Source organism: Saimiri boliviensis, chromosome 5 (genome assembly GCF_048565385.1).
Source record: "Saimiri boliviensis isolate mSaiBol1 chromosome 5, mSaiBol1.pri, whole genome shotgun sequence".
In the NCBI taxonomy this organism is placed as follows: Eukaryota; Metazoa; Chordata; class Mammalia; order Primates; family Cebidae; genus Saimiri; species Saimiri boliviensis.
The window spans coordinates 1,224,110-1,246,955 of record NC_133453.1 but is presented as its reverse complement, the minus strand read 5'-3'; the positions used below and the strand labels follow the sequence as shown (position 1 = coordinate 1,246,955).

At 56.3% G+C, this 22,846-nt stretch overlaps 1 protein-coding gene across 20 annotated transcripts in view; it reads right to left on the bottom strand.

Moving 5' to 3' along the window:
* KIF1A (kinesin family member 1A) overlaps positions 1-22,846 on the bottom strand; it is a 100,246-nt gene that overhangs the window by 73,794 nt on the left and 3,606 nt on the right. For 19 of the 20 annotated variants that reach the window (XM_074398744.1, XM_074398746.1, XM_074398742.1 and 16 more), the window contains exon 2: positions 6,761-6,928. In XM_074398744.1, the coding sequence (XP_074254845.1) occupies positions 6,761-6,866 (106 nt within the window). In that variant the 5' untranslated portion in view covers positions 6,867-6,928. Of the gene's footprint in view, positions 1-6,760; positions 6,929-22,846 lie in introns of those variants that run through there. The other variant, XM_010347269.3, reaches the window with a different exon arrangement.

Below are 22,846 nucleotides of genomic sequence, written 5' to 3'. Positions count from 1 at the left end.
CATCTCAGGAGCCCAGCGTTTCCCAGGCCCGGGACGGAACTGCACCCCGAATGAGTCCTCAGTGGCCGGAAGGATAGGGCGTGCTGCCCCCTGGAACACGGTCTGAACGGTGTCGACAGAGGCCTGGAGGCCTGAGGCAGTCCCCTGTCAGGTTCTCACACCCAGGAGGAACCCTGGCCCATCCTGGTCGGGGGTCCCGGAGACCACCACCATCACGCCATCAAGCCTGAAGAACGAAGCCCTCAGGCCACCACCCCAGCTGGGAGGTGGAGGTCTGTCTGCCCTGGGCTGACTTTTCCCAGCCAACGTGGGCTGGGGCTGTGCGCACAGCCTCCAGGATGCCCTCACCCTCTGCACCACCATGCACCCTGGGACCTGCCACCAGTGCCACGGAGAACAAAACACCCCCGTTATGAGTTAAACCGTGTCCCCCAAATCCACAGTTTGAAGCCTTCACCCCCACTGTCTCAGATCGGGACCTCACTTGGAGATACACTCCTAGCGGAGGTAGTTCGGTGAGATGAAGTCCCACCCCATGAAGGCGGGCCCTCACCTAGGGCGGCCATGTCCTTACAAAAGAGATTTGGAGACAGACGTGCACGGGGAGGGTGCCATGAGAACACGAGGGCAAAGGTCAAGGTGAAGCCAGCAAGCCCCAGAAGCCGGGGGCCTGGACGGTGCCCCCCATGGCTGGGAAGCAGCTGCCCCTGCCACCTCCTCGATCTCAGACATCTGGCCTGCAGGATCACAGGACAGCATGCTTCTGCGTGTGGTGCTTCCTTACAGCAGCGTGGGGCACTGAGGCCCTGTCCACCTGTCCACACTCTGCGGCTGCTCCAGGCTCCGTGGTGCCTGGGCCGTGCTCTCTGGCCACGCGTCCTGCTGACAGCACAGGCGTCACCGGCAGCCCTGTCCCCAGGGCACGTCCAGCTTCCGGTCCCACCCAGGCCTCGCTCCCAGGCCTGAGGATTTACAGGAAACACTCAGGTACCCTGGGCAGCCAGCAGGAGGGAGCCGGGACTGACCGTCACAGCCCTGTCCTTAGAGCCGAGGGGCCACATCCGTGCTGTGCCCAGGAGCAGGCAGGGAGGAGGCCGAGCTGCCTGCCATGACCCAGGTAACAGGACCTGCGGCACCACCTCCAGAGCCCCCAGCACGGATCAACCATCACCCAGTGTCTGGGAACAATGGCAGCGCCTTCCCAAGCTCAGCCCGGCCGGGCCTCCGAGCTCGACACAGAGCCCCGTGACCCCTGCTCAAGCCAGCAACACCACCCTGTCCACCTCATCCCCTCCCCGACGGCACTCGTGCCCAGCTCCCCGCACAGGCCGGGCTCCCATTCCCCACCCCCCCGCCCCATCCCCCCCCTCACCCCGATGCACGGAGCCGTGCCCCCCCACACCCCCCGCCCTACCACCCCCTCCTCACCCCACTGCACGGAGCCGTGCCCCTCCCCGCACCCCAACCCGCCCTTGCTCCTTGTCCCACTCTTGCCCAGCTCTGGGTGCCAGCCTTGCTCAGATGAAGCCCCTGTGCCACACCCCAGGTGACCATGAGCTCCCTGAGATGGGGGCCCTCCTGGGACAGGGCACAGGTGGTGCCCAAGGAATGCCTGGTAGGCAGGGGACTGAGGGTAGCATGGCTGAGTGGGCGGGACTGGGGCCCAGTCGCAGCTGTAAATGGCCCATGGGAGAATCCCGCAGGCCTGCCTGTCCTGGGCCCCCACCCCTCCCAGGCACTGTTGTGGCTGGAACCACCACCCTGCCCTGTCCCCAACCCTCCAGGCCACGTATTGTGTCTGAGACCCCCACCCCATCCTGGCCCTGCCTCCACGCCCCCACCAGCCCTGTGTTGTGACTGGGACCCCCACCCCCCCGGCCCTGCCCCAAACCCACCCGCCCTGCCCCCACCCCCCACCGGCCCTGTGCTGTGACTGGGACCCCCACCCCCCCGGCCTGCCCCTACCCCCCCACCGGTCCTGTGTTGTGACTGGGACCCCCACCCCACCCTGGCCCTGCCACCCCTCCCACACCCTGTGCTATGGCTGAGAACTATCCTGTCACTACAGATGGGCCCAAGCTCCAGAGAGGGGATGTCTTCTCCGCAGGTCACATGATACAGCCAGACTAGAAGCCACAGTCCCTGAAACACCTCCCCGGAAACACCTCCCCGACCGGGGCCAGGGGTCCGCCAGGCCTGTGGAGACAGGCAGCCTCCCTCTGCAGCCCGCTTCTCACGGAGCCTGCATGGAGTCTGCTGGAGAACGGGCTTTTTTTGCCAGGGCCTGGAATTTTTTCCTTGTGCAGGTTTGAGGAGGGAGGAGGGAGAAACAGGTCCTCCCAGGGCCTGCTGGGCTGGGCTCCTCGACCAGCCCCTTTAGGGCCCCCATCCCCTCCTGCCCGGGCTCTGGCCAGGCCCCCAGAGCTGGCCCTTCCAAGACCACTGAGCTGCCCGATCCCAGGCAGCCTTCCCAGGGCTCTGCGAGGGCCTGCAAAGGGCTGGATGCCCGCCGGGTCAGGACAGAGGCTGCGGGCGGGGATCGGGGGCGCTGGAGGATGGGGAGGGGAGAGGAACCGATGCAGCCATGTTCTCAGAGTCCCGGCGTCCCTGTGGCCTTGAGCACCAGGTGCGAGGCTGGACTCAGCTGGCTGTCCCCATCGGAGCGTGCTGTGGGCCGAGTGTGTCCCCAGATCCATGTGCAATGCCCTGACCCCAACCAGATGGCACTTGGAGGTGGGGCCTTGTCGGGGCATGAGGGTGAGACGAAGCCACGAAGCTGGGGACCTCATGGTGGGATGAGTTGCTTTAAAGAAGGGGAGGGGACCCAAGCACTCGCTGCAGCAGGAAGGCAGCCCTCCCACGATCCAGACCTGCAGGCGCCTTGATTGGACTTCCGCCTCCAGGCCACAGAGAAGGGAACGCTGCTGTTTAGGACGCCCACCCTGCCGCGCCCCTGGGTGCCAGAGTCTGGTCTCCAGAACAGAGGGAGACACTTGTGTCGTTTGAAGCCACTCGGTATGTAGCTCTTTGTAACAGCAGCCCGGGGGACCACACGGGGGCCACTGCTCCCTGTGCAGAGGGGTTCGCCCGTCTCCCTGACTGCTCAGGATTGGGGGAGCCCGCACTGGGGACCGGGGCCTGGGATCACACCCAGTCTGGGCCCAGGTCTCCACCTGTGGGCGAGGGCAGGGATGAGAGGCCACCCCAACCCTGGGCCTCCTCTGCATGGCCAGAAGAGTGCAGAAATGATTGGGGATCTTGGGGGTACCCAGCACCACCCCTCGCTACTGCACAGGTGGGGAAACTGAGACCCAAAGGGATGCCATCTAGCCAGGACCACACAGTGAGTGAGTCACGAGCACAGCCACACCCCCCACTCCAGGAGTTCACTTCAGAGAGGTCCGAGTGCCCAGCCAGCCTCGCATCTGCAGAACGGCTCAGGGCCTCCCGGCCTCCGGTCCCCAGAGCAGAGAATGTGGCATGAGGACAGAGGAGGAGGACAGAGGCCATCACACCGGCTCTGCCCCTAAGCCAGCCTGCAGCAGCTCTGCCAGGCCGGACCGGAGTGACCTCACAGACGGCTCGGCCGGCTCACAAAACCACCAGCTCTGGTGCGTTAAAGGACGTGGATTCTTTACGCAGGTGATGATTACGGATGACGTTAGATGGACTTTCAGATGCTTCCAGTTTCTGCGCCACAGTGGAGTTACAAGGCACGCTTTAGGGTGGGGCCTCTCCTTGTGTTTTGAGACCGCAGGAACAGTCAGCACCACGCCAGGCAGGCAGAGCAGGCTGACCAGCTCACTTCCCCATGACGTCCTCGGAGAGGCCCGGCGCAGCCCCCCAACACCCTCTACCTGGGAGGTGGAGGCCGAAGTGAGCCGAGATCGCACCCCTGCGGCCGCAGGGTGAGCATTTTGACCGCACAGCTCTGAACACTTGCTGGATGGTCGTCATTGCACCTCGTTATTTCATTTCACGGAAGCAGCACGTTGGGGTCAGCATCACCCATCTGATATCCATCACCAGACTGCCCCCGGTGAGCGGCCTAGGTGCCTGTCCCTGCCACCCTCACACCCCGCCTTTTGCACACACGTGGGTCAACCTGGGCCCCAGCGTTCTTGGCGCACCCTTGGCTACAGTGGGCAGGACACTGATCACATGTGTGGTCTTGGCTCTGTGGCTCTTCAGTTTCCTGAGGATGAAAGTGATGATGTCTGAAACATTCCGGGTGTCCAGGAGGAAACCCCCTGGCGGGCTCTCTACCCCAGCTCTGGGTCCACGGTCCTTCCTCCTCCTTGGTTTCAGAACCCCGCAGACATCTGCTTTGGTTTGGTGATTCTTGGAAGATGCTGGTGTCTTGCACATGCTCACCTTTGAGAAAGGGAGGTTTCTTCAGGACCTACCGGTTGCCCACAAAGAGTGTGGGGCTCCTGTGTTCCCCTGCTGACCTCCTGGACCCGCCTGGATGCCTGCTCAGAGCTCAGTGGGGAGCAGAGGCTGCTGGCACACAGGCAAAATCTCAGAACTTCGGGCTCTTCAGGGCCAGGCAGAATCCGAAGCGGGCATCTAAGGAAACGTGGCTGCCCACAGATGTGGCTCAGGCCTGTGGCTCCTAAGCCCTGGGGTAAAGCTGGTTCAGCCTTGGTTCTCTGGGCCAGAGGAGACGGTGGAGTGAGGCAGGCAAAAACCACTGGGGTGTAAGGTCTGGGATCCAGGCCCGCTCTGCTGTCTGGGGAGCGGGGGTTGGGCTGGCGCAGCCTCGGCCAGACCACCTTTCACCGGGTGGGCAGCACCGCCAATGTCCAGGTCTTGGCAACACTGGCTCCCCTCCAGGCTGTGCCCTCCCGCTTCTGGAGCCTATAAGGGGAAATGCAAACTGGGGAAGCTGCCCACCCAGTGCCCGTGGAGGCCCGGCCAGGGGCAGGTTGGAGGCTGCAAGGGGGCCAGTGGTCCACTCTGGCCGTCACTTCCGGGACGCCCACCCCAGCCCGCCCACCTGCCCAACCCTGTCCTCCAGGGTCTGGCCTGAAGTTGGGCCATTCCCAAGGTTCAGGGACAGGAGGGGCCCATCGCTGAGACTTTGTTCTTTCATCCACTTGGCTTCTGGTGGTCTTCAGCTGCTCCAGGGGTCTGGGCTTTGTCACTGTGCCAACCATGGAGCTCCCCGTGACCCCACATGCAAGACTGAGGTGGCAGCTGTGTGGCTGGCACCCACTGGGGGTGGAAGGGCATTCCCAGGGCCCTCCCTGATGTCCTGGGACACCTTACAAAGAGCCTGTGGGCATGGCACGGATGCCTACTGCCCACCCAGGGTCACAGTGCTCCTGGTCACTTCCACCTGGAGTCAAAGTTCACACCCAGAGCCATGGTTCACACCTGAGGTCACCTTTCCCACCCGGAATCAGAGGCTTCCCACTTAAAGGCAAGGGTCCTGCCACCTGAGCACTTTTTCCAACCCCAAAGGCCAGGCCCGCAGTCAGCTAAGGCAGCCAGTGTTGTCTGAAAAGCCCTGGCCCTGCCGGGCAGGACAACCCAGAGGCACATTGTGTTCATCCAGGGGCCCCAGCAAGGCCAGGCCCCCAGCACGGGGGTCACCCACTTAGAACGCACCTTCGTCAGCCTCCCCGCAAACCTCCCCACTGTCCCACAGTGCGTCCTGGGACCGCCTCCCAAATAAACTCTTGGCACCTAAATCCTCGTCTCTGGGTCTGCTTCCAGACACCAAACAGACAAAAGAATTCACCTCGCAGAACGGTCAGGATGCAGCCCCGAAGTGCACTGGGGCCCACAGCCACAGGAGCCCCTGCACCCTGGAGTTTAGCAGGGTCTCCGCAGCCTGCCCACTGCAACATGAGTAGCCACAGAGCTCCAGGGGCTTCTGGAAGGATCACCCCTAGGCCACACCCACTTCCACAGGACCCAACAGAGCCCAGCGCACCCTAGCAACACCTGAATCTTCAGCCCCAAGCAGGCCTCAGAGACCAAACCTAGGGAGGAAGTGTCCATGGGCCCTGAGTGCCCTTCCCTCGGGACACCCCCTCCACAGGTAGGTAATAGATGAGGGGGTGTTGGGTGGGTGCAGAGCACATGTGAATGGGAGGCTCCGTCACTGTCCACATCCTGAAGACAAGTGGCTGTTCATGTCACCACTCTGTGCTGCTGACCGCACTTGAACCTGTGACGGCCACGGCAAAGGCCCCAGCACAAACCGCCCTGCTGAGCCCCGCCAAGCCCAGCCAGCCACAGAACTGAGAGACGACAACTGGTTCTTGCTCTGAGACATTGACATGGTTGGGATACGTGGGGACACATGTGGGTGGCCTTATAAGAAAGCCAAACCCAGTGACGGGCATCTGTATAACAAAGCCCCATGAACGCAGAGACACAGACGCACAGAGAAGCCCAGGTGACACAGGGGCAGACAGCAGAGCCACACAGCTGCACACCAAGGTAGCTGGCAACCGCCAGACCCCAGAGAGGGCAGGAAAGATCCTCCTAGGAGCTCAGAGATGGTGAGGCCCTGCTGACACCTTCACTTTGGACTTCTGGCCTCCAGAGCCATGAGCATCAATATCTGTTCTTAGAAGCCCACCACAGTTGGTGACAGCCCCAGGACACCCCTGCACCACGGAGACACAGAGGGGGACGCTGCTCTTGGGGCCTGGGCCAGGCTGACTGCTGAGCTGGACCGCAGGCACAGGACGGGGGCCCCCAGCCCCTCGTGGCCAACGGCACCGCCATGCAGGCCGACACTCACTGGTGGTGCTTCCAGACATCTGAATGATGCACTTGGAGTCGCGGCTCATTTCCCGGGAATTGAAGGGGCGGACCCGCACCGCCACCTTCACCGAAGCCCCGGCCATCTCGGTGGCCTTTGCTGGTCACTCCTCGCAGTGGTGGGAGCCCCAGTGAGCAGGGGAATCACCTGGGGAAAAAGGGAAACGTGAATTAGAAACAACATTGAAGAGGCAGGACCCGCACTCTGCTGCGGCTGAAACCACAGGCCTTCCCGACTCCCAAAGTCCCTGCTGTGACACATGAATGGGGTGGAATCCACAAGGAGGGGGCCAGCACAGATCATTCTAGAAACCAGGAGCCCAGCGGGACGAGTGGAGCCCGGCTTCGAAAGCCTGGGGAAGCTGGAACCTGACAGAAGAGACAAAGCGACCTCGATGTGAATGTGAAGGTGGCCTCGCTCCCTCCCACGGCAGAGTCCCCAGGCAGGGGCTTCCCCTGCGGACACAGGCCCGGTGGGCTCCATGCCAGGTCTGTGCAGGCCCCAGGAGCCAGTGCGGGCTCAGATCAACATGTCGAGGATGCTTGGAAATGGAACAGTGTTCCAGAACGCCGCATCGCACCCTGTGTGGAGCGCCAGCTGGTGGCCACATCAGCAGCGGAAGGGTCTCTGAGTTCGCAAGGAGGAGAACTTTACTCAGAAATGAACAGAACAGGATGGACAGCCCTAAGCAGTGGGACAGAAGTCACTGTTTTCAGCCACATTTCCTGCTGGTAATTTACGTGGAAGGAGGAGCGGAACATTCCCGAAGGCCCCACTGAGGAGGAGCAGCCCGGGAGTCACCGGGAACTCGGTACAAGCCAGGGCGGGGGGGCCGGCCTGGGCCTTGCCTTTATCCCAGCCATGTGACTCAGCTTCCTGGGCCCCAGTTTACCTTCTGTGAAATGACAGGGCGGCAGTCAAGAACCCCAAAATGGTTTGGCCTCTCGGGTGCTCGGGCTCTGAGGACGGCCGATGAAAGCTCCCCGCAAAGCAATGACAAAGCAGCGACCGCAAAAGGGTTTTCGGGGCTGGCCTCCCAGATGCTACGGTTTCCCCCACGAGACTTGGGGCCTGAAGGATGGGGCTCCTGGGCACCGGGAGAGGGACGGGCTCGGGACAGAGCTGTTGGTTACAGGAATGGCCAGAGCTCCATGAAACAGTGCGCATGCAGCCCAGCATCACCAGAGGCATCCAAGGAGCAAAGGCTAGGTGGCCTCCCTGCAGCCCTCCCACACTGAGATTCCACGAAAGGGCGACCTTGCGCCTGGCCGTCCCCGCCCGTAAGTGCCACCCTTGGGAGAATCTGGCCACAACGCCCCTTCCAACAGTGCCACAGCCTCGTAGCTATGAAGAAGGGACAAGGCCCTCTGGACTGCCCCTGGAAACCCCAGGGTCAAGAGCAGGAGGGTCTGTCTGCAGCAGGAAAGGTGCACAGTGAGCCCGGGACCAGGGAAGGTGCTGAACTCCCGGACCCCACCCCGGCCACCCCCAGGCTCCCCAGAACTCCTCCGCAGAACACACCACATGTTGGATGTGGGGCAGGGCTGTCCCTCAGGCAAACGGGTCTTCCAGAGGCTACAGGGGAGGGAGGTGCCAGGCCACCCTACGACTAAGTGGGGACAAGTTCCTGCTGTGGTTGGACTCCTACCGCTACAGCACAGCCCCTTAGAGCCACAGACGCAGCCGCGTCTACACTCCAGAGTGCTTCTGCCACGACGTCTTCCCCTCACGGCCAGGAGTGGCCGCCAGTGTGGACAGAGGGATGACCTCTGAGAATCTGTGTTTCCTTGTGTTGAAAATCCCTGCACTTTCAAAACTGGAACAAGTCTCAGGACGTTGGAGCCGGGATGGAGAGAGGGACAGGCAAGCTCACGCGTCCCTGGTGAGAGCACAAACCCGCAAGGTTTCCAGGGAGCGCTCTGCAGCACGCCTGGGCCTCTAAAAAACAGTCTGTGTCCTTTGACTCAGTAATCCCAAGTACTGAAATAGGAAGTACTTAGAAATTAAGAAGACATTTATGAAAGCAGATGTTCAACACTGCAAAATTTCCAGTTCTCCCCAAATTTAGCTGTATAAATTCAGTGCAATTCCAATAAGCAAAATATTCCAACAGGACTTTCAGTGGAATTTGGCAAGACAAGAGAATTTTGAAAAATGAGAACAAAGAGGCGAAACATCCCCTATGAGCTATCCCATCGATATCCTACAGAGTACGACCATTTCCAACGTCTAGAAATGACATGTGAACAGACTAAGCATGTCCACAAGCAGACACACGCACACACACAGGTGCACACGCACACACAGGTGCACACACACAGGTGCACATGCACATGGACACACGTGCACACACGCACACACAGGCGCACACGCACACACACCCACACACACATCTGTTAAAAGGGTATCCATTGAGGTAATGACGTAAGATCAGTATTGGGACAACTGGCCATCCCAATTTGTAAAAAATAAAGCTATTATATAACTTGATCTTTAAAATGTAAAAGCACTGCAAGGACACAGAGAAGCCTCTGTTCTGGCTCTGGGGTGCAGAATATTCACCCCGCGACGCAGGGAAAGCGGAGGAGGCCTGGTGGGTGCGGTGGCCGCCGCCACCGGCCGGTGCCCTGCGCGGGAGGCCCGACACAACGCTGGGCGCTGGGCGCTGGGCGTGGGGAGGAATCGAGCGGAGCCGCCGGCCAGCATTCCTGAGGAGGGGCTGCCCCGGCAGGAGCCGGCCTCTGAGCACCGCCTCCGGGCGCATTTGCATTCTGCACACGGGGCCAGAGGCTGGGAATCTGGAGTCTTCCCAGACAGAGGGCCGTTGCTGAGGGACGGAGCAAGCTGCAGAGCTTTTGGGCAAGAGGAGACTTGAGAGGCCAAGATCCCGGAGGAGAGGGTGCGGAACTAGGATGAACGGACACCCATCCTTCCATTAAGGCGTCTGCCAGATTCTGAAGGTAGGAGACGTGGGATTTAAAAACCCAAGCTGAAAACCAGAGGCATCTTGCACAGTCTCGGTGGCTAACAATGATTTGAGTTCACGGTCCAGGAGGAGGACACCCAGGGACAATGCCAGGCTCTGGCTGAAAGCCCAGGAAGGCAGAGAACCTACGAGCAGGGCAGACCACAGCCAGGACGAGTCTAAACACTACAACCTGCCTTCACGTGGCTTAATTCAGACCTCACTCTGGCTGCCTGGGAGAGGAAAGGGAAGCCATCTGGAGCCTCTACGTGCTTTTATTTTTATTTTTTCAAACCCAGGATAATCTCTGTACTCTACATTCTTTTAATAGGGAATGTGTGACATCCAATCAAAACTTAGAAGGTGCAAAATAAGAAAGGACTCTGATTAAAAACAAAGAAGAAAAATAAGATATAAACACGTGAGAAAAAAAAAAAAGACACATACCTACACACGATCCAGATCTAGGACTTATTAAACAAGGACTTGAGAACAACCCTGACTAATGTATTCAAAAGAAGAGCAAAAAGGACAGAGGAAATAAATGGAAAATGGAGACTTTTGCCAGAGGACTGGAAACTATAAAAAATAATCAAATGGGCCGGGCGCGGTGGCTCAAGCCTGTAATCCCAGCACTTTGGGAGGCCGAGGCGGGTGGATCACGAGGTCGAGAGATCGAGACCATCCTGGTCAACATGGTGAAACCCCGTCTCTACTAAAAATACAAAAAATTAGCTGGGCATGGTGGCACGTGCCTGTAATCCCAGCTACTCAGGAGGCTGAGGCAGGAGAATTGCCTGAACCCAGGAGGCGGAGGTTGCGGTGAGCCGAGATCGCGCCATTGCACTCCAGCCTGGGTAACAAGAGCGAAACTCCGTCTCAAAAAAAAAAAAATAATAATAATAATCAAATGGAAATGCTAGATCTGAAAATCACCAAGTGATTAGACACAGCTGAAGACAGTGTTAGTAAACTGGAGGACAGGTAATAGAAATACAGAAAGGTTAAAACAGATAAGAATGGAAAATATAGGTGTGACAGCCAGAAATACATAGGACACAGGGAAATGGTCAAACACGCCTGTAACTGGAATCTCAAAGGAGAAGAAATGGAAAGCAGGGATATGGTCTGAATGTCTGTGTCCCCACCTCATCCAAACTCCTATGTTGAAATCCTAACCCCCAAAGTGATGGCATTAGGAAGTGGGGCCTTCAGGAGGACCAGGCCATGAGGGGGGAGCCTCACAAATGGGATCAGTGCCCTTAGGAAAGGAACGCCAGAGACACGCCTTACCCACCACGTGGGCACGGGGCAGAGGCCTCCGCAGGCCAGAACGCAGGCCCTCGGCAACGCGCCCAGCCTCCAGAGCCGTGAAAAATAAATTCTGTTCCTTATAAGCCACCCAGCTTACGATACTGTTGTTACAGCCGCCGGAACGGACCGAGACAGGGGAGAAGCAATATTCACAAAACTAACGACCACGGACTGTCCAGAGCTGCCGAAGCGCAGCGACCCGCAGGTTCAAGAAGCTCTGCAAACGCAGAGCAGGGCAGACAAGAAAGCCGCGCAAAGCGCAGCCCGGCGGCACTCCCGGAGCCGGGCGAAGGCAGCGCGCCTAGGGACAGCCGGGGAAAACGGCACACAACCCTCAACGGAGCTAAACTCAGACTGACAACGAACTTCTCATCAGAAATGACGGAAGCCCAAAGACGAGGTTGCCCGGTTCCCACACGGCCACGAAGGGCTCAGGGCAGCCACTGACATTCAGCTGCTCAGGAGACGCGCTGTGACCGCAAGGCTGAGCACTTAGAAGGCAGAACACTAACGTTCAATTAACAAGCTCATAGAAAAACAGCATGAAAATTAAAACTTATGAATCCAGTGGAAGGCAGTGGAGAAAAACAGCGTAACGCGAGTGGAAAGTCAAGAGTTCAGACAGCAGCTAAACGCTCGACTCAGCACCAGCTAAACACACCAGGTACAAACATCAACAGTCGTCAGACCAGATTTTGTAAAATTATATTCTGTTCATAAGAGACTCTACATACAAAGACACAGAGAGGCTGAAATTAAAAGGATGAAAAATTTTGCTTGTTCTCTCAGCCACTGAGGAGAAAGTATATATCATACACATAGTTTGTTTAATTAATTATTTGTTCATTTATTTCGAGACCGCGTCTCCTGTCTCCCAGGCTGAGGCTCAGTGGTGTTATCCTAGCTCAGCACAGCCTCGGCCTCCTAGGCTTAAACAATCCTCCCGCCTCCACTCTTCGAGGAGCCGGGACTATGGGCACGTGCTACCATGCCCAGATAATTTTTTTATTTTTTATTTTGTAGGGATTGGGTCTCACTATGTTGGCCGGGCTGGTCTTGAGCTCCTGGGCTCAAACGATCCTCCCATCTCAACTCCCCAAAGTGCTGGGCTTCCAGGTGTGAGTCACCACGCCCAGCCTCACACACATTCTTTCAAAGTGCACACAGAACGTGTACTACGGTTCGCCGTACGCTGGTCATAACACAAACTTCCACAAATGTCCATCTTAAATTCAGGTCTTAGATGCTCTCTGACCACAACAGAATTATACTCTACATCAATAACCCCCAAAAAATCACCTGCAGAATAACCCAGTTGCTCGGACGCTAAGCAATGCAATTCTAAAAACCCAAAGGTCAAAGAAAAAAATCACACTGGGTACTAGAAAATCTTTTGAATGAGTGATAATGAGATACAAGTGAAAGCCGTGGCAAAGGTCCTGCGGCACACAGCTAGAGCGGGACTGACCAGGAAACGCACAGCCTTCAAAGCACAAGGGGCGGGGGGCGGGGGAGCGCGGACCCGCGTCATCCCCAGGTGGGTTCAGATCCCAGTGTCCCCGAGGGAGCTGTGGTCGGCTTGGGAAGCCTTTCGGGGGTCACAGTGCTTGCCTTGGGAGGGACCCAGGGTTCTGCTCTTGTGCAATTGCCAAGTCCGTGACCATGGGGTCCTGCTTCTCAGCCCCCAGAACGTGGCTGCCGAACGTCCTCTCCTGTTTTTTCACTCTTATGTGAGCATTTAGGTATTTTTTCAGTTTACCTTTACCTTTATTTTGTGGCATTTCAGGAAGGAGAGATGATAAATGGATGAATACCACAAATAGGACATTAAGAAAAATAAACCAAACACAGAAGGGCAAACGTTCTCTAATTCCATTTACGTAACTGCTAAAGCGAGCAAGAATTAGCAGAACAAGCACATTATTTAGCAATATGCGGCCAGGGTTTAAACACAGCTGCGTATGGGAGCAAGGGCTGCTGATTTGCTGAACAGATTTTATGACACGTTTGATCGTTCTACGCTGTGCTCACACTTCACCTGAAAAGACCATTTAAAAAATCATTACCAAACAGCCGAGGTGAAATAAATAGAAATGCCTCATTTGGTGGACAGACACTGGTGTGTGTGCATTCAGAAATCAGTTTGCTCGTTAAAATGAATGTTTCCCAGCAGAGAGGAAAAGGGCTGAGCGGAGGCTTCGGCGTGTGGCGGTGAGATGCCCTTCGTTACAAAGACCTGGAAACTCAGGAGAAATGACAAGGATATTCAGGATCCAAGAAGGAACTCAGGGTAAGTAACAAACATCAGAAGAAAATGAGAGGACTCAGAAGGAAAGAAAAAAAAGAGGAAGGAGATGAAATGAAGCTGGCAGCAAAGCGCCGGCGTCTGGTGGCTGCAGGAGCCCCGAGAATTGGGTGTCCCCCGCTGTGGGGGACGGGAGGGGGGCCTCAGAGACACCAGAGTGAGGGCTGGAACCGAGTCACCACGAAAATGGAGCCCTTCAAAGCCACAGCCTCTGTGAAATGGAAGGCTGGGTGAGAAGGGGACGCGGATGAGTCCGAAGGACGCTGAGCTCTAGAGAAAGCAGGTGCTACTGAGAAATTCGGGCCGCAGGCCTGTCCTCATCCAGTTCGGGTGTCAAATTTACAGCACCTGCGTGGTCAGTGGAACCCGAATTCGAGAAGTTAGCTCAGAGCAGTTCTCAGGGGTTAGCACCCAAAGCGCATGGCAAAGCACAAAGTCCTCCCAGGAGGCCCCAAGATGACAGCAGTGAACGCCAGCCCCTGTCACCAAACACTCAGGGACGCAACTCACCTTAAGCAAGAGTCACCAAAAAAGGAGAGAAGGGAGGGAGAGGGAGGGAGGGAGAGAGGGAGGGAGGGAGGGAGGAAGGGACAGAGAGGGAGGGAGACAGGGAAGCTGGGAGGGTGGGAGGGAGAGAGGGAGGGAGGGAGAGAGAGAGAGAGAGAGAGGGAGGGAGGGAGGGAGGGAGGGAGACAGGGAAGGTGGGAGGGCAGGAGGGAGACAGGGAGGGAGGGAGGGGCAGAGAGGGAGGGAGGGAGGAAGGGAGGGAGAGAGGGAGAGAGAGAGAGAGGGAAGGAGGGAGGGAGGGAGGGAGGGAGGGAGGGAGGATATTTTAAATCGTGGCTAGATTAGTTCGAATCCCTAACACAATGTAAGTGCTATGTATCAATAAATAGTTGCTATATTGTATTGTCCAGGTAATAATGACCAGGGGAAAAAACGTTTGTAGGTGTTCACTATAAACAAACCATTGTTTTCTTCCAAAGATTTTGATCTGGTTGAACCCACAGAGGCAGAGCCCGTGCACACAGAGGGCCGGCTGTACCCCAGCTCATCCACTGATGCTAATAGATTTTTAGCACCAAAGTAAACAAGAAAAATTCAAGAAAGATTGTAGACCAATCTCACGGAGGAACAGAGGTACAAAAGTCCGGAAAATTAGCAAGAAAATACAGTCACAAATAAAACGGACAACGTAGGTAGCACATTCCAGGAACGGCAGTATCGCTGGACGTGAGGGTAGCTACTATTATAATTTTCAAATTAAAGACGACAGAATAGGAGGCCCTCAATAGATACTAAAAAAGCATTCCATAAGTTTCAAGACTCATTTGTGATAAAATTCTAAGCAATATTAGAAAAAAAGAAAACTTTTTGAGCCTCATATTAGCTATCTGTTAAAACTCTCCCCACACATCACACTTAATGGTCAAACAGTGGGAGCATTTCCTTTAAGTCCAGAACAAGCCCAGGACGCTTGCAGCCCCACTCCTATTTCACATCACAGCAGAGGTTCCAGCCAGGTCAGTAAGACAAGAAGGTAACAAACAACAAAATAGGAATTTGAAAGAAACAAATCTGTCATTATTTACAGGCCATTCGCTCAGCTACACAGACATGAAGAGGGTCCATGGAAAAATTATTTGAATTAGTAGAAAGGCTCAGTAAGGTTGTAAAAATCAAGAACAGTTTTATATACCTGAGAAAAAGAATTAAAACATATTTTAAGGTATCCTTTAAAATAACCCAACCTGGCACAGCGGCTCACACCTGTAGTCCCAGCTACCATGGAGGCTGAGGCAGAAGGACTGCTTGAGCCCAGGAATTCAAGACCAGCCTGAGCAACACAGCAAGACCCATCTCTTAAAAAAAGTTATTTTTTAATTAGCCAGGAGTAGTGGTGACATCTGTAGTCCCAGCTCCCTGGGAGTCTGAGGCATGAGGGTCACTCGAGCCCAGAACTTCAGGCTGCAGTGAGCTACGATCACACGCTGCGCTCCAGGCTGGACCACAGAGCAAGACCCTGTCTATAAAAAATAAATAAATAAATAAATAATGCAACTACAGAGTACCAAGGAATAAATGTCACTAACTTTTTATAGAGAAAATTGCAGAACTCTACCAAAAACATTGCAGAAAATCTAAATGAATGGAGAACTATAAACTATTCATGGGAAAGAAACCTCAATATATTAAAAACATTTAATTTTACCCAAATGGATTCAAAAACTCAATGCTATTTCATGTGAAAACTTGAGTTCTTTTGTGAATCATGACAAGCTGCTTCTAAAATGTGTGTGGTAGAGTAAGATGTTAAGAGCATCAATAACAAGTCTGAAGGAAAAGAAAAAGAGCAAGACCAGAGGGCAGAGCCTGGCACGCCCATGATCTTGAGCCCTAGCAGGAAGCCCTGGCATGAAGTTGGGCTGCACTGGCACAGGGACAGGCGGCCAGGAGTGTATCAGAAGGGACTCAGGGACAGGCCACCAGGAGTGCATCGGAAGGGACCCAGGGACAGGCCACCAGGAGTGCATCGGAAGGGACCCCAGGCCAGGCCACCAGGAGTGCATCGGAAGGGACACCAGGCCAGGCCACCAGGAGTGCATCGGAAGGGACCCCAGGGACAGGCCACCAGGAGTGCATCGGAAGGGACCCCAGGGACAGGCCACCAGGAGTGCATCGGAAGGGACGCCAGGGACAGGCCACCAGGAGTGCATCGGAAGGGACCCCAGGGACAGGCCTGCAGAAGCACCGCCCTTTCGACAGCTGGAAAGGCGGCTTTACAGAGCAAGGGGGAGAGGGCCAACGACAGAGCTGGCAATGGGAGGAAAACTGGCTGGAATATGGAAAATGCACCTTTTTATATCAAATAAAGTCCATGTGGATTCAAGACCTCATGTTAACAAAAAAGGTTTTGGAAGAAAATAAAGAAGAGTGATCTCTTCATGCTACCCCACGGGAAGGATTTTCGTTTGTTTGTTTGCTCTGAGACCGTCTCGCTCTGTCGCCCAGGGTGGAGTGTGGTGGGATAGTCTCGGCTCGCTGCAACCTCCGCCTCCCCGATTTCAGAGTTTCTCGTACCTCAGCCACCCAAGTAACTGGGATTACAGGCATGTGCCACCATACCTGGCTAATTATTTGTTTATTTATTTGTATTTTTAGTAGAGATGGGGTTTCGTCACGTTGGCCAGGTTAGTCGCAAACTCCTGGCCTCAAGTGATCCCGGCCTCCCGAAGTTCTGAGATTACAGGTGTGAATCGCCCGCCCAGCCGGACGGATTTCTGAACCCACAGAAAACACCAAAAGAAGGTATCAATGAAACGGTGACGAGAACCACATCCGCCTGGAGAATGTACTTGCAACACTCAAATCCAGCGAGGAAGATTTGTATGCAGAATATACAGAGGACAGATAGAAATTAAAATCTTAAAAATCACAAAAGAAAATGGGCCAAAATATACGAACCGGCGATTGACATGAAAAGATACTCAACCACAATAGTAGCTCGGAAAGCATATTTTCCAGCAAATGGTATCCAGCAGATCACAACATTTAAAAGTGGGACGCACCGGGCGCAGCCTGGGGGAGCCAGCGGAGCATTCACGGTTCCCCTGGGAGCGGGCGGTGCCACCAGCTAGAACGCGACATGGTCACATCGGTGGGCTGCAGACCCGTGCCCCACAGCTCTGCAAGCGGAGGTGCTGCTCATATTCAAGGGAGAAATGCACCGAACTGCAGCACCGTCAATCACTGCAGAAAGCATGCGGACAGCCCGCATGCCTGCATCCAAGATGCGGACGAGCGCACGGAGGGCTGCGGCCGCCTCAGTTTCACACACACAGCAGCGCTCCACAGACTCAGGGACGACACGACACTCCAGGGGCCATCGGTACCCAATTCACGGTGCTGGCCGTGGAGGGGTCTAAGGGCCTGGGCACCACCAAGGCCACTCAACGTGCCCCCCATGGTGACATGGAGGGGCCTCCCTGCCACCAGGCCCCATCTGTCCCTCTTCTTCCCCAGGGTGACATGCGTTGGCCGAGATGCCGGGTGGCAGTGAGCCCTCTGCCAGGGCTGCCCACGGGAGCATACTGGACATGCCTTATTTCTAAAGCTGATGCGGGCATGTGGCCGTGGGTTGTAATATTCTGTATTTTTTTGTATGTCCTTGCTATTACATGACACAATTTTTCAAGATGGAACTATCAGGTCCTGTAATCCCAGCACTATGGGAGGCTGATGCAGGCAGAAATCACTTAAGTCTGGAGCTCGTGACCACCCTGGCCAACATGGTAAAACCCCATCTCTACTAAAAATCAAAAATTTGAACGCCTTCACCCCGGGGTCCGCCTTCATCTCGGGATCCACCTTCACCCCGGGATCCACCTTCACCCCGGGGTCCGCCTTCACATCAGGATCCGCCTTCACGTCAGGGTCCACCTTTACTGCGAGATCCGCTTTCACCTCAGGGATCCGCCTGCTCCCAATTAGGTCATGTGCACACCCCACAGGGCCAGCCCAGAGCAAAGCATCAGCATGGGCCGCCTCCTGAAACACTGATTCTTCTTGGAGAGTTTGAGAGAAAACTCAGCAAGTGTTTCTTAGAATCAGAACTGACGGTCATAGAGTAGGGTCCAGGCCACACCGCGGGAGGGAGAAGGGGCCCCAGGTCCGATGACTGCTCGGCACACCAGTCACTCTGAGGCTCCAAGAAGCAAGAGCCAGAGCCCACCAGAAAGTCCTTGGGATCCACCTTCACCCCAGGAGCCACCTTCACGTCAGGATCCGCCTTCAGCGACAACAAAGGGCCTGGGAGAGACGCCTCCTGGGAGCTCAGCCCCCGGTGCAGCTTGCGGAGGGCAGAGAAGGGGCGGGGGGCTCCAGCACCCAGTGGAAGGCAACGGTGAGCAGTGAGGCTGACCCTCACCCCCAGCCCCACCACCGGCCCTCCTCGGGTGGCCACCGCCACTGCCCCCAGGTGAGCCGCTGAATGGCTTTCTCCGCAGCAGGAGTGAGGCCCTCAGTGAGCTGAGGAATGTGGTACCCCTCATTCTGATACGCAGCCACCCCACCCCTTCACCTAAGCCAGGGCCTGCCACGGACACCCCACCCCACACTGAGCTCTGGTCAGAGCCACTCAGGGGTGACCAGCAGCAGCCCCGCCGCTCCCACCAACAGCCTCTGTACCCCGGGGCGGGCCAGCAAAGGCCTTCCCCACGTGTGAGAACAGAGCATGAACGGAGGGGCCAGAGCCACCGGCAGAAAACAGGCCCGGTGGGAAGGGCAGGCAAAGCGTGGAACAGACACGAAACAGACACGAAACAGGCGAACACACCCTCTGTCCACACACCTGCGGAGTCTCAAGAAGACGCTCATTTTCAAAACAAGGACAGAATGCCATGAGACACAACGGTTAGAAATGCGAAGATTTTAGAGATGAAAAATGTAAGAGCTGAAGTACAAAATTTCAAAAAACCTCTAGAAAAGCCAAAGGACTTTAGAATATAAACAAGGAGGCAGAATACACAAGAGAAGAGAAACCAAACAGAGCAATCCATGAATTCAGGGTAAAAGAAAAAATGAAAGGGGAGGAAATTACAAACAAATAGAAGAAGAGACCCTGGCTTCAGCGTGAAGGGCCCGCTGAGTGCCGAAAAGCGCGAACCCCACCCTTAGACCCCTCCAGAAGAAGTCAGAACACCAAGGAAAAGGATCTGAAAGCTTCCAGGGAGAAAAGGCAAGCAGCCAACAAACCCTGCTCTTAAGTGACCGGATGCAGAAAGCCATGGTGACCCTGCCCTCAGAGTCCCCGAGAACGTAAATTACTTAGGAACAGAAGCACTCCAGACAGCACCACCCAGAGCAAGGACACAGCCAAAGCACACACACCAAGGACTCAGGCGTCCTTTTCAAGGAGGTCGCACGAGGGTGTGCTCCGGCAAAACAAGACAGGAGACCAAGAAACGAGCAGCTCAGGGTCCAAGAAACAGAGACTCCAATCCAGGGGACATGGCAAGCAGCTGCCAGAGGCCACTTCTGAAGATGCCATCAAGGGAGAAAACCCCGTTCAAGAAAATGAAAAGGCTGGGCACAGTGGCTCATGCCTACAATCCCAGCACTTTGGGGGGCCGAAGCGGGAGGACTGCCTGAGCCCAGGAGTTCAAGGCCAGCCTGCACAACACGGCAAAACCCCATCTCTACAAAAATTAGGAGGATCACTTGAACCCAGGAGGTCAAGGCTGCAGTGAGCTGTGATTGCATCACTGCACTCCAACCTGGGTGAGAGAGTGAGACCCTGTCTCCAAAATAAAATAAAATAAAGATAACCAAGAGCTGGAGAAAATAAAACACCAACCAAGAACACCCCACCTAAGTACAGAGCTGCTGCAAAGGGTGTAGGGCCGTAGGCATGCTCCTCTGGTCTGGGCCCGGCCCCTGCAGCCACCATGTGTCCTAGGGCTGCAGCCCTCCCAGGCCCCAAGGACCTGCAGCTATAGTGGGGCCTTGGCCCCAGAAGCAGGAGGACAGTGACACCAAGCAATGGAGTGTGGCCCTGCCCAAGCCCCACAGCAGCCCCTCAGGAACCTGGGCAGCCCCAGCCCGTGGTCTTGACCATTGACAGCACAGCCCTGTCCCGCACCGTCCTGGCTTGAGCTGATGCCAGATGGAGAAGGAAACTGAGGCCTACCTGAGGGTTCCTGGCAGGGCTAAGGTGGGGGCAGGAACCCCTTGAAGGCACTCCTGGCACTACCAGCCTCAGGGATGGAGCCCTGCAGGAGCAGGAGCGGGCGGGGCCACACCCGTCCCTAGAGCTGCGTTTCAGGAGCCCCACAGGAGGCCCAGAGGGAATGGGGTGCCTGTCGTTCCTGAGCCAGGCTCAGGAGTTGGTAGGCTCTGAACAGGAGACACTGAAACCCAAGGACCTCCCCACCCCCGAGAGGCTGGCCAAAGCTCGCCCTGGACCCCACCAGGAAATGCAGTACCTGGGCTAGAACGCCGCTCAGCCGTAGAGGAACACTGCCTGCGCGCTTACTCGGCATGAGGCACCGTGCTGGCCCCCACGGGGGGTGGGGAAGTGGGGGGGCAATGGGGGTGGAGGGGAAGGGCGAGGGGACGGGCAGAAAGTGCCAAAGGAGCAACTGTCCTCCGAGTCCCCTGTCCTCTTCACAAGCCACATGGGCTTTTCAGGAGCCTCAGTCTCCATACCTGGAAAATGGGACGACCACCGCCAGTGGGATCTGAACCCAGCGGTGCTGTCCCCATTGTTCGGGTGTGGAGTGGCGTCGGGTGGGGGTGTACGTGGGCTGCACGGTGCAGGCTGTGCCCCAGCAGTGCTCCGTCTTCTTCCCCAGCCCCGGAACTCTATGGTTCTGGAAACCCACATGCCGATCCAAAGGGTCGGGGCGATGGCAGGCACTGTGGCCAAGGCAGCATTTGAGGGGTTCTAAAACCTAACCTGGAGGTTGGGCAGAGAGTGCTCCAGAGGAGAAACCCTGGCAGGAACAAAGATAGGGACGAGGGACGAAGACTGTGTGTGTGTATCTGCATGCATGCACATGTGTGAGTGCATGCGTGCATGAGCATGTGTATGTGTGTGTGTGAATGTATGTATGGGGGAGTGGGCCTGTGTGCCTGAGCGTGTGTGTGCATGAGTGTGTGTGTGAATGCATGTCTGGGTATGTGAGTGTGCATGTGTGCCTGAGCATGTGTATGTGTTTGTGTGTGAATGTATGAGTGGGTGTGTGAGTATACATGTGTGCATGAGCATGTGTATGTGTGTGAATGTGTGTGGGGGGTGTCAGTGTGCACATGTGCGTGAGTATATGTGTGTGTGAATGTGTGTGGGTCTGAGTGTGCATGTGTGATGAGTATATGTGTGTGTGCGTAAATGTATGTGTGGGTATGTGAGTGCACGTGTGTATGAGCATGTGTGTCTATGTGTGAATGTATGTGTGGTGTGTCAGTGTGCATGTGTGCATGAGTATGCGTGTGTCTGTGTGAATGTATGTGTGGGTGTGTGAGTGCATGTATGCATAAGCATGTATGTGTATGTGTGTGTGAATGTATGTGTGGGTGTGTGTATGTGTGCACGAGTATGTGTGTGTTTGCATGAATGTATGTGTGGGTGTGTGTGCATGAGCATGTATGTGTGTGTATGTGTGTGAAGGTATGTATGCTGTGTCAGTGTGCATGAGTGTGCGTATGTGTAAATGCATGTGTGGTATGTCCGTGTGCATGTGTGTATGTGTGTGTCAGTGTACATGTGATTGTGTGCATGTGTGTATATGTATGTGTGCATGTGTCAGTGTGTGTGTGTACATGTGCATGTGCGTCAGTGTGTGTGCACGTGTATGTGCATATGTATGTGTGCGTGTGTCCAAGTGGATGCATGGGACTATGAGTGTATGTGGCCAGGTGACTGCTCTGGTCCCCCCAAGGGCACTGTGGGGAGGGGCGAGGAGAGGCGCAGGGATGCCTGGAGAGCCAGGCACTGGCCTGCCCTAGACCTCAGGGCATCCTGAAATCTGGCGGGGATGGCACGCAGGTGGGAGTCCCCGAAGACCGTCAGAATCCCCCGGCTCTGTGGCAGTCAGGGCTGGGCCTCCAGGGCCTGGGATTAGGAGATTAAACCCCGGGAGAGGAGGCTTTAGAGACGCAGCAGCCCCTCCTCCTCGGAGTCCGGCAACCCGAGCCCCACATCCACACATCCGGATCAATCTCCACACTGCGCCAGGCCTGCAGGAGGCTGAAGCCCGCAGCACGGGCTGGGGAGGAGCCCGAGGGTCAGGAGGCTCAGCTCCACGGGCTGCTGACCTTGACTGTGCCCTCTGCCCCGTAGCACCCCCATCTGCAGTTCACAGGCCAGGCCCAGCCAACTGTTCCCAGGGTTCTCGAGGCCCTGAGGGTGGGGGCACTGGGGCGGCAAGAGGCCACTCAGGCCGAGGGCCGGGATCCCAGTGGGACTCAGGAGCTAAAGAGCAAGCTGGCTTCGTGAGGTGGGACCGCTGTGCCCTGCCCTCATCCCCGCCCCAGGTGCCGTCAGGATGCAAGGCTCTGGGATCCCAATCCTTCCTCAGCGGGGTTGGGCCTGTGGCCCGAGGCCACCATCTAAGGTGCAGAACCGGGCAAGGACCCACGCTGCCTGCCTGTGTCCCTAGACACCCAGGCCACCCATGGACAGGTTCGGGGCAGGGTGCAGCCCAGCCCCCAGAGTTCTCAGAGATGCTCCTGGGCATGGCGGGGGCGACAGGCAGTGGGAGGTGACACATCAAGTCCCTTTGGCTACCCGCATTGAGGGGTGAGCCACGTCCTTAGGGCCTAAGAACACTGAATGTGGCAATGTCCCAGAAAGACCCCCCAGACTCTGAAGGCAAACGTGCTCACCCTACCAATCACAGCCACTCAGTGACCCAGGCCCTCCCCTCTCCACCCGTGGTGGTGGCTCAGGTCCCTCTCAGATCACTGATAAGATGTGCACAGA